Raw genomic sequence first — 12116 nt, 5'->3', positions numbered from 1 at the left:
TTACTATTTCTATTTTTGATAACTTTTACTTTTATTTCACTACATTTGTAACGCTCGTCTTCCTCCTCGTCTGAAGAGGAGCAAGGATCGGACCAAAGCGCAGCATGGTAAATGTTCATGATGAATAATTTTAATGAAGATCCAACAAACAGAACACTGACAAAATACAAAACAATAAACGACGTGAACAAACGAACGAAAACAGTACCGTGTGGCGAAACAAACACAGACACGGCAACAATCACCCACAAACAAACAGTGAAAACAGCCTACCTTGATATGGTTCCCAATCAGAGACAATGACAAACACCTGCCTCTGATTGAGAACCATATTAGGCCAAACGAACAAACCTAAACATAGAAACAAATAACATAGACTGCCCACCCCAACTCACGCCCTGACCATACTAAATAAAGACAAAACAAGGGAAATAAGGTCAGGAACGTGACAACATTCCTAAAGAAAATAATGTACTTTTTACTCCATACATTTTCCCTGACACCCAAAAGTACTCGTTTAATTTTGACAGGAAAATGCTTTAATTCACACAATTATCAAGAGAACATCCATGGTCATCCCCTGCCTCTGATCTGGCGGACTCACTAAACACAAATTATTCATTTGTAAATTAATGTCTGAGTGTTGGGGTGTGTCCCTGGCTATCCATAAGTTAAAATAAAACAAGATTCTGCGGTCTGGTTTTCATAATAAGGAATTTTTAATTATCAATACTTTTAAATATATTTGAGTAATTCCATTAAAACATTTTAATAAAACCAAATACTTGGACTTTTATTCAAGTAGTATTTTACTTCGTGACTTTCACTTCTACTTGAGTCATTTTCCATTAAGCGCACGGTGTCGCCAGTACTGCCCATAGCCCGGTGCGCTATAGGGCAGCCCCCCGAAAGTGTCATTTGAGTGTGGGCATCCAGCCAGGGCGTATTGTGCCTGCTCAGTGTGTCTGGTCTCCAGTAAGCCGTTTCGGTCCAGGGTATCCTGCGCCGGCTCTGCGTGCTGTGTCTCCGGGGCACTGGGAGGGTGCAGTGCGTCCTATGCCTGCGCTCCGCTCGTACTGAGCAAATGTGGGAGTGGAGCCTAAGGGAGAGGTGCGCGTAGTAGGCACTAGATCTCCAGTGCTCACCCACAGCCCGGTTCAACCTGTGCCTGCACTCTGGAGGGTCCGGGCTAGAGTAGTTATCCAGCCTGGGGGAGTGGTGCCAGGGCTGCGCACCAGAGCACCAGAGCTCCCCCACAGCCCGGTCCTTCAGGTGCCTCCTCCTAACACCAAGCCTCCTGTAAAGGATCTCCCTTCGTGTTAATCTAACTCGTGTCAAAACAAAAAACACTAAACAAACTTACAAAACAACAAAACGAACGTGACGCTATATAACGAAAGTGCAGACACAAGCAACCAACGTATAGACAATAACCCACAACCCACAATACAAAACAGGCTACCTAAATATGGTTCCCAATCAGAGACAACGCAAAACACCTGTCTCTGATTGAGAACCATATCAGGCCAAACACATAGAAATATACAAACCAGACATACAACATAGAATGCCCACACAGATCACACCCTGACCAACCAAAACATAAAAAGCAAACTATGGTCAGGGCGTGACAATCGTTTTTTTTGTTGATAAAATTTATTTGTATATTCAAATGTAGGAACTGGGTTCTGCAGTTTAAACCCCTGCTGTCTCCCTCTCCCGTAAACTCCCTCTCTTAGGTTTTTATCACCAACATCAATCAATTGTCAGCTTCAAGCTATCTCTAGTAAAACCCATGTCATATACACAAAGACTAGCTGCAGGGCACTAGAGTGGAGACCATAAAACACAGCATTAGACAGATATCTTACTGTTTGTTAAGTAAAGAATTGTTACATATCCAACGAATAAGGTGAATACATCATTTTTCAATGCACAACTGTATGGGTATGTCAGTCTTTGTCATTAGTGGCATCCTGGTCCTGTTTGTTCAATGCACTGAATAGAACACTGAGTGGAGGTGTTGCACAGGAGTTTTTCAAATGACATTATTTCAATATCAGGTTAGTTTATGTCAATACACAATACAGAAATCAACAGTGTTGTTGATATTCAATACTTGTATTACAGATTTACATAAATGATGTTGCTAAAGGTAGTAAATATACATTTAAAGTGTAATGTATCTTCGCAGTTGAATTCCCTGTTAGTGTCTCAGCGTGTTACATTGGTATTTCATTTAATATGTATTTCCACCTTTGTCATCCATAGTCATTGAACTGTTAAGGGACATTTGTCACGTAACCCAGGGCTGAATACAGCGAAGAATGTGTTAGATGACACAACGTTAAACAAACTGTAAAGATGTACCTTTGATTCAGCATCATAAAAGGAAAGCATCTGCCTGTCACAATCTAAGAACACTTCAAGTGTTGTAAGAATTGCTTTTCCAGGTTCTTGTAGGCTTAGAAATATTAAAGGGCTTTCATTTCCCAATTCTGGTATTTGAGGGTCATCAGGGACATAATAACATTTCCCTTTTTCATACGTAAAAACCCAGAAACCATTCTCAGGGGTTAAGGGCATAACAGCCCTTGTCAGAGTGGCTATGTCTGTGACTACACCAACATACCATGACTGTTTCTCTTTGTTAAAAATGGTATCTTCCCTCACCTTCACTTCCCAGTATAACTGTTTGGAGCTGAATCTTTCCTCGCTAAATACTCGAGTCCCTACAAAAAACCTTCTCCCTCCATACACGTCTAGGTTAGGGTGAGCAGACGTTGGGTCCAGAGTGATGTCCACTAAAAAAAAGAGAACAAGATTTGGTGAATTCATTCACTCACATGATTTTCTGATATGGATATAACTTGAAGGTACAGCCATGTAATGATACTATGTTAGTTCTTTGTTCATGTGTCCTACCTTTGAATCTCTTCACTTCTCCCCATGCTGCAAATGAACAAATCAAATCAGAGAAACATTTAGCCACTAATCTTATCAACAGAAAATAGATATTGGGTTGTACCACCTTTTCTTCTTATGGGTGTTCTTCAATAAATATTATTAACCCTGAATGACTGTGCATGTGGGGTGAATAAGATCTAAAAACCTAGATAAAATGACATTAAATAATGAAAAGGTATGTCAATATAAATGTACCTTTAGGGACACATTTCTTCTGTGTAGTAGTTTCCTTGGCAGTTTGCATACCACATTCTGCATGAGTAAAACATGTGATTATTGACATATTATGTATCAATAATAAACTATAAATCAACCATATTGATCTATCTATATGTTTGATGCATGATAAATTACTCATTGAGTTAAAGATAGAATCCTTAGATGCTACATCAACTTTTTACATATAAATTAATGATATACAGCGCATTCGGAAAGTATTCAGATCCCTTCCCTTTATCCACATTTAGTTACGTTACAGACTTATCCTAAAAATTGATTAAATACTTTTTTTCCTAATTCTTCACACAATACCCCATAATGATAAAGCGAAAACAGGTTTTCTGAAATTTTGGCAAATGTATTAAAAATAAAATACGGATAACTTATTTACATAAGTTTTCAGTTTTTTTTGCTATGAGACTCGAAATTGAGCTCAGGTGCATCATGTTTCCATTGATCATCCTTGAGATGTTTCGACAACTTGATTGGACTCCACCTGTCATAAATTCAATTGATTGGACATGACTTGGAAAGGCACTGTCACGTTCTGACCATAGTTCTTTTGTGTTTTCTTTGTTTTAGTGTTGGTCAGGACGTGAGCTGAGTGGGCATTCTATGTTGTGTGTCTAGTTTTCCCGTTTCTATGTTTGGCCTGATATGGTTCTCAATCAGAGGCAGGTGTTAGTCATTGTCTCTGATTGGGAACCATATTTAGGTAGCCTGTTTTGTGTTGGGGTTTGTGGGTGGTTGTCTTCTGTCTTTGTGTTCTATGCACCAGATAAGACTGTTTCGGTTTTGCCACATTTGTTATTTTGTATTTTGTAGTGTTCACGGTTTTGTCGTTATTAAACATGATGAACACTAACTACGCTGTGTCTTGGTCCGATCCCTGCGATCCCTGCTCTTCAGATGAAGAGGAGGAAATCTACCGTTACAGGCACACTACTGTCTATATGAGGTTCCACAGTTGACAGTGCATGTCTGAGCAAAAACCAAGCCATGAGGTCGAAGGAATTGTCTATAGAGCTCCTAGACAGGATTGTTTCAAGGCACAGATCTGGGGAAGGGTCCCCAAGAACACAGTGGCCTCCATCATTCTTAAATGGAAGAAGTTTGGAACCACCAAGACTCTTCCTGGAGCTGGCCAGCCAGCCAAACTGAGCAATCGGGATAAGGCTTTGGTGAGGAAGGTGACCGAGATCCCGATGGTCCCTCTGACAGAGCTCCAGAGTTCCTCTGTGGAGATGGGAGAACCTTCCAGAAGGACAACCATCTCTACAGCACTCCACCAATCAGGCCTTTATGGTAGAGTGGCCAGACGGAAGCCACACCTCAGTAAAAGGCACATAACAGCCTGCTTGGAGTTTGCCAAAAGACTTTCAGACCATGAGAAATAGATTCTCTGGTCTAATGAAACCCACTATTAGGCCTGAATGACAAGTGTAAAGTCTGGAGGAAACCTTGCACCATCCCAACGGTGAAGCATTGAGGTTGCAGCATCATGCTGTGCGGATGTTTTTCATCTTTCGAGGGAAAGATGAACAGAGTATGTTTAGTTGTGCCCCGGGGCCTCCCACTCTCTTTCTATTCTGGTTAGAGCCAGTTTGCCCTGTTCTGTGAAGGGAGGAGTATACAGCGTTGTTCGAGATCTTCAGTTTATTGGCAATTTCTCGCATGGAATAGCCTTCATTTCTCAGAAATTAAGAATAGACTGACGAGTTTCAGAAGAAAGTGCTTTGTTTCTGGCAATTTTGAGCCTGTAATCATCGAACCCACAAATGCTGATGCTCCAGATACTAAACTAGTCTAAAGATGGCCAGTTTTATTGCTTCTTTAATCAGGACAACAGTCTTCAGCTGTGCTAACATAATTACAAAAGGGTTTTCTAATGATCAATTAGCCTTTTAAAATTATAAACTTGGACTAGCTAACACAACGTGCCATTGGAACACAGGAGTGATGGTTGCTAATAATGGGCCTCTATGCCTATGTAGATGTTCCATTAAAAATCATCTGTTTCCAGCTACAATAGTAATTTACAACATTAACAAGATCTACACTGTATTTCTGATCACTTTGATGTTATTTTAATGGACCAAAAATTAGCTTTTCTTTCAAAACAAGGACATTTCTAAGCGACCCCAAACTTTTGAACAGTAGTGTATATGTATTTTTTTTTTTATGGCTCTTAAAAGGCACTTTAGAGCATGTGTCACCCTGCAGCATAGTATTTTGAGGAAAGTTGAATTCAGGTTCAAAATTGGCTATGCACCGAAGAGGGAAAGAGGTTGCGCCATCCTTAAAATGTTTTATAATATGTATGCCATTTAGCAGACGCTTTTATCCAAAGCAATATGGAAGAACTGGGACATTTTCAGCTTCCAAGAATTGTGTACAGATCCTTGCAACGTGCATTATCATGCTGAAACAAGGTGATGGCGGTGGATGAATGGCACGACAATGCGCCTCAGGATCTTGTCCCAGTTCTTCCATGGCCTACATACTCACCAGACATGTCACCCATTGAGCCTGTTTGGGATGCTCTGGATCGGTGACAGCGTGTTCCAGTTCCCGCCAATATCCAGCAACTTCGCATTGCCATTGTGCCATTGAAGAGGAGTGGGACAACATTCCCCAGGCCACAATCAACAGCCTGATCAACTCTATGCGAAGGAGATGTGTCACGCTGAATGAGGCAAATGGTGGTCATACCAGATATTGACAGGTTTTCTGATCCACGCCCCTACCTTTTTTTAAAGTGTCTGACTAACAGATGCATATCTGTATTCCAGTCATGTGAAATCCATAGATTAGGGCCTAATGAATGTATTTCAATTGACTTATTTCCTGATATGAACTGTAACTAAGTAAAATCTTTTAAATTGTTGCATTTATATTTTTGTTCAGTACATTCAACAACACAACAGTGAAACTTTATTAACAGATTACAGTAATTTATTAATTGGGACAACATTTTAACAGAATTCAAGAATGCAAAGGATATTGCTAACTTGTACTACAGTAGATTCGCTGTTTACATTCATAATCTAGCTACAGGTAGAAAAAAAGTCAAAGATTTTTGGTTGATTTTATAAAACTCGCTAGCTTGTAGCCCTAAAAAATTTTGTATGATAAGTTTTGGTTCGTTCAGCCATTCTTAGGGGGAAAGAATACGGTTTTGGGATAAACGCAGAAAATAACGTCTGAACGTTATGAATTAAGCCTTTATGTTTTTTCTGATTGCATAAATGCTTTAAAAAAAATCAAAGTGACGTTAGCTGATGAAGATTAGCTCTTAAGCCTGTGTTTTACCACAGACCTCAGTTTCAACGTTTATCCAAATACCCTACCAAAAATCCATTCATTTTCCAGTAGGGTTTGTTCAACGAACCATGGCAGAGTTATTTCCTACAAAAAGACGCCATTACTAGTGCTCTCTTTTTCTTGTGGCGTCTGAAAACATTTGGGGAAAAAGATACACACATTTACAATCACTGAATAACACAAAATGTGTATAATGCATGATTCATTTGACATGAATTTCACCTGCATCTCAGACCCTTTTGACACTATCGTGCTGACCCACCCTATACTGTGCTGGCTCTAATATTCTATTTTCACATTGTCCTTTCTGGCACGGCTACAGCAACTACAGTGGATGCTTAACCAGACCAGCTCAGTACAGCTCGACCTGGCTCAGTGGTGTGAAAGGGGTTTTGGTATGCATTCAAATGATTCTTATTGTGATTCTGTCACGTTTTCCCGGACTGAACACAGGAAAGTAGTTGGATGTCTTCACATCAGTAAAAGTGTAAAGAAGTGACTCTGTATCAACATTATAAAAAGACAGAGTGTGTCTGTCACAGTCTAGAAACACTCCCACAATAGTGAGCTCTGCCACAGTTATTGGTGGTTGAGGGTCAGTATTGACATGGAAACCTTTTTCTTTATCAAAAGAAAGAATCCAAAAACCATTCTGTGGAGTTAAAGGAACAGTAGGTCTTCTCTCAACATTCTCTCTGGCCACACCAACATACCATGACAGTTTTTCTGTTGATTTATCCTTTACCTTCACTTCCCAAAAGTGTTGTCCTGAACTGAAACTCTCTATAGAAAACACATGAAGATGCAGAAGGGTTTTTTCTGTAACTTTTTCTTTCATGTAATAAGCCCGCTTTCCTTGATTCACTCTAATAGCAGGGTGCGCAGTCTTTTCATCCAGAATGATGTTGTCTGAGGGAACTAGAAAGACAAGATTTCTTTCATTCACACAATATGATGGGATGGATTGGTAAGGATTTCAGATAATGTGGACCTCCAGGTAACTGCCAAAATAAAGGAAACACTTGAGTAAATTAGGTTTCTGGTGTCTGTTATGGTGTGGGGTGCTTTGTCCTGGCATGGTTTAGGTCCACTCAACCCCTTAGAGGGCCGAGTAAATGCCAATAACAACACATCCATTCTGAGTGATCACCTTCAACCTATGCTGAACCATTTACATCCTGATGGGAGGAGTCTCTTACAGAATGACACTTCCCCCAGAGTGGTCACAATGGTTTGATGATCATGAAAACAATGTAAACCATATGCCATGGCCATCTCAGTCACTAGATCTCAACTCAATTGAACACTTATGGGTGATTCTGGAGCGGCGCCTGAGACAGCGTTTTCCACCACCATCAACAAGAGAGCCCCAGACACTTGTAGAATCTATGCCAATGAGTATTGAAGCTGTCCTGGCAGCTCGTCCTGGCAGCTCGTCCTGGCTGTCCTGGCAGCTCGTCCTGGCTGTCCTGGCAGCTCAACGCCCTATTAAGACACTTTGTAGGTTTCCTTTATTTAGGTTGTTACCTGTATATTGTAATAATCTGATGAACATACAATTTTCCTGTCCTACTGTGATTTTTTACCTTTGAATCCTTTCACCTGGTGCCAATCTGCAATTTAAAAAGTAAATTGTGAGTGTCCTGTATTTCAACTGTTCCAAAAATGTTATAAATTATAAATGGTTTAATGCACTCCAACATGTCAGCAGACTTAGTTTTATGAACAATGCAAACACTGTAAATTATACAATTTAGAGGGTAATGCATTTTTCCCCCCAGTATAACTTTACCTTTCAGATTAACTTCTTTTCCAGCTTCTCTCTGTTCGGTAGGAGTCTTCACTGTGTGTTCTGCCCCTAACGGAGCACATTTAGATAGTATTGAAATGAATCAGGTTACTACATTATCAAAGTTATATTATATCATATACAGTATATCATGAGTGAACATTACCTTCTATTAGGTTTTTTGTCTCTGTTGAATGGAAAAGGTGAAAGTTATTGTAAAAAGGTGAATGTGGAACTGGGACAAGCAAAACCAAATGTTATTATGACAAATGATCATCAAATAATACAATTAAGAAGGTAATACATTTTTTATTATTTTACTATACTCCAGATTCAATTCTTTTTCAGCTGCTTTCTGTATGGGAGGGGTCAGCACTGTGTTTTCTGCCCCTAACGGAGCACCTTTAGGTAATATTGAAATTCATCAGGTTACTACATTATCAAAGTTATATCGTATACAGTATATCATGAGTGAACATTACATTCAATTAGGTTTTTTGTCTCTGTTGATCGGAAAAGGTGAAAGTTATTGTAAAAAAGTTAATGTGGAACTGGGACAGTCAGGTCCTATTGCGATTATGTCAAAATATCATCAAAATGTACCATTAAAAGGGTCATATATTTGTGATCCTAGTACTTTACCTTTCAGTTTCAATTCTTTTCCAGCTGCTTTCTGTATGGGAGGGGTCAGCGCTGTGTTTTCTGCCCCTAACGGAGCACCTTTAGGTAATATTGAAATTCATCAGGTTACTACATTATCAAAGTTATATCGTATACAGTATATCATGAGTGAACATTACATTCAATTAGGTTTTTTGTCTCTGTTAAATGGAAAAGGTGAACGTTATTGTAAAAAGGTCAATATGGAACTGGGACAGTAAAATCAATTTACGATTATGTATAATTATCATCAAAATATACAAATAAAAGGGTCATATATTTGTTCTCCTATTACTGTGTTTTCTGCCCCTAATGGAGCACATTTAGTTAATATTGAAATGAATCTGGTTACTACATTATCAAAGTTATATTATCTACAGTATATCATGAGTGAACATTACATTCAATTATGTTTTTTGTCTCTGTTGAATGGAAAAGGTGAAAGTTATTGTAAAAAGGTGAATGTGGAACTGGGACAAGCAAACCCAAATGTGAATCCTATTGCGATTACGTCAAAATATCATCCAATTAAACAATTAAGAAGGTAATACATTTTTTATCTTTTACTATACCTTCCAGATTCAATTCTTTTCCAGCTGCTTTCTGTATGGGAGGGGTCAGCGCTGTGTTTTCTGCCCCTAACGGAGCAACTTTAGGTAATATTGAAATTCATCAGGTTACTACATTATCAAAGTTATATCATATACAGTATATCATGAGTGAACATTACATTCAATTAGGTTTTTTGTCTCTGTTGAATGGAAAAGGTGAACGTTATTGTAAAAAGGTAAATGTGGAACTGGGACAGTCAACTCCTATTGCAATTATGTCAAAATATCATCAAAATATACCATTAAAGGGTCATATATTTGTTATCCTATTACTTTACCTTCCAGATTCAAGTCTTTTCCATCTGCTCTCTGTTCGGTAGGTCTCGGCACTGTGTTTTCTGCCCCTAACGGAGCACATTTAGGTAATATAAAAATGAATCAGCTGAATACAGTATCAAAGTTATATTATATACAGTATATCATGAGTGAACATTACATTCAATTAGGGTTTTTGTCTCTGTTGAATGGAAAAGGTGAACATTATTGTAAAAAGGTGAATGTGGAATTGGGAAGGTCAAATCCTATTGCGTTTACGTCAAAATATCATCAAATTATACAATTAAAAGGGTAGCATGCAGTTTTTCAACCACTCCACAAATTTCTTGTTAACAAGCTATAGTTTTGGCAAGTCGATTAGGACAACTACTTCGTGCATGACACAAGTAATTTTTCAAGCAATTGTTTACAGACAGATTGTTTCACTTATAATTCAGCGGTATCACAATTCCAGCGGGCCAGAAGTTTACATACACTAAGTTAACTGTGCCTTTAAACATCTTGGAAAATTCCAGAAAATTATGTCATGGCATTAGAAGCTTCTGATAGGCTAATTGACATAATTTGAGTCAATTGGAGGTGTACCTGTGGATGTATTTCAAGGCCTACCTTCAAACTCAGTGCCTCTTTGCTTGACATCATGGGAAAATCAAAAAAAATCAGCCAAGACCTCAGAATAAAAATTGTGGACCTCCACAAGTTTGGTTCATCCTTGGGAGCAATTTCCAAACGCCTGAAAGTACCACGTTCATCTGTACAAACAATAGTACGCAAGTATAAACACCCATGAAACCACGCATCCGTCATACTGCTCATGAAGGAGACGCATTCTGTCTCATAGAGATGAACGTTCTTTGGTGCGAAAAGTGCAAATCAATCCCAGAACAGCAGCAAAGGACCCTGTGAAGGTGCTGGAGAAAACAGGTACAAAAGTATCTATATCCACAGTAAAACAAGTCCCATATCGACATAAGCTGAAAGGCCGCTCAGCAAGGAGGAGGCCACTGCTGAAAAACCGCCATAAAAAAGCCAGACTACGGTTTGCAACTGCACATGGGGACAAAGATCATACTTTTTGGAGAAATGTCCTCTGGTCTGATGAAACAAAAATTGAACTGTTTGGCCATAATGACCATCGTTATGTTTGTAGGAAAAAGGGGGAGGCTTGCAAGCCGAAAAACACCATCCCAACCGTGAAGCACGGGGATAGCAGCATCATGTTGTGGGGGTGCTTTGCTGCAGGAGGGACTGGTGCACTTCACAAAATAGATGGCACAATGAGGCAGGAAAATTATGTGGATATATTGAAACAACATCTCAAGACGTCAGTCAAGAAGTTAAAGCTTGGTCGCAAATGCGTCTTCCAAATGGACAATGACCCCAAGCATACTTCCAAAGTTGTGGCAAAATGGCTTAAGGACAACAAAGTCAAGGTATTGGAGTGGCCATCACAAAGCCCTGGCCTCTATCCTATAGAACATTTGTGGGCAGAACTGAAAAAGCATGTGTGAGTAAGGAGGCCTACAAACCTGACTCAGTTACACTAGCTCTGTCAGGAGGAATGGGCCAAAATTCACTCAACTTATTGTGGGAAGTTTGTGGAAGGCTACCAGAAACATTTGACCCAAGTTAAACAATTTAAAGGCAATGCTGCCAAATACCAATTGAGTGTAACTTCTGACCCACGGGGAATGTGATGAGAGAAATAAAAGCTGAAATAAATAATTCTCTACTATTATTCTAACATTTCACATTCTTAAAATAAAGTGGTGATCCTAACTGACCTAAGACAATGAATTTTTTACAATGGATTAAATGTCAGGAATTGTGAAACTGAGTTTAAATGTAGTTGGCTAAGGTGTATGTAAACTTCCGACTTCAACTGTATTTTTTCTCCTATTACTTTACCTTCCAGATTCAATTCTTTTCCAGCTGCTTTCTGTTTGGGAGGTTTCGGCACTGTGTTTTCAGCCCCTAACAGAGCATATTTAGGTAATATTGAAATTCATCAGGTTACTACATTATCAAAGTTATATTATATCATATACAGTATATCACGAGTGAACATTACCTTCAATTAGGTTTTTTGTTTCTGTTGAATGGAAAAGGTGAAAGTTATTGTAAAAAGGTGAATTGTGGAACAGGGAGAGTCAAACCCTATTGAGATATGTGCATATTATGCTTGGTGTCAATGGAATGTTTCCTCATAAATAAGTTAGTAGCATGTATTAGCATGTATTAGCATTTCACCGAGAGATCAGAATGAAACA

At 38.9% G+C, this 12116-nt stretch overlaps 1 protein-coding gene across 26 annotated transcripts in view; it reads right to left on the bottom strand.

Annotated features, from left to right (window-relative positions):
• The window catches only part of LOC120052812, a 292808-nt gene that overhangs the window by 158754 nt on the left and 121938 nt on the right, over window positions 1–12116 (bottom strand). For all 26 annotated transcript variants that reach the window (XR_005477409.1, XM_038999959.1, XM_038999960.1 and 23 more), the window contains one exon: window positions 9849–9926. Coding sequence is in view for 25 of the 26 variants with exons in the window: in XM_038999959.1 (XP_038855887.1) it covers window positions 9849–9926 (78 nt within the window). In the remaining variant the exon portion in view is untranslated. The remainder of the gene's footprint in view (window positions 1–9848; window positions 9927–12116) is intronic.

Source organism: Salvelinus namaycush, chromosome 8, assembly GCF_016432855.1.
Source record: "Salvelinus namaycush isolate Seneca chromosome 8, SaNama_1.0, whole genome shotgun sequence".
NCBI classification, from domain to species: Eukaryota; Metazoa; Chordata; class Actinopteri; order Salmoniformes; family Salmonidae; genus Salvelinus; species Salvelinus namaycush.
Note: the sequence above shows the minus strand (reverse complement) of the source record. Positions and strands in the feature narration are given on the sequence as shown.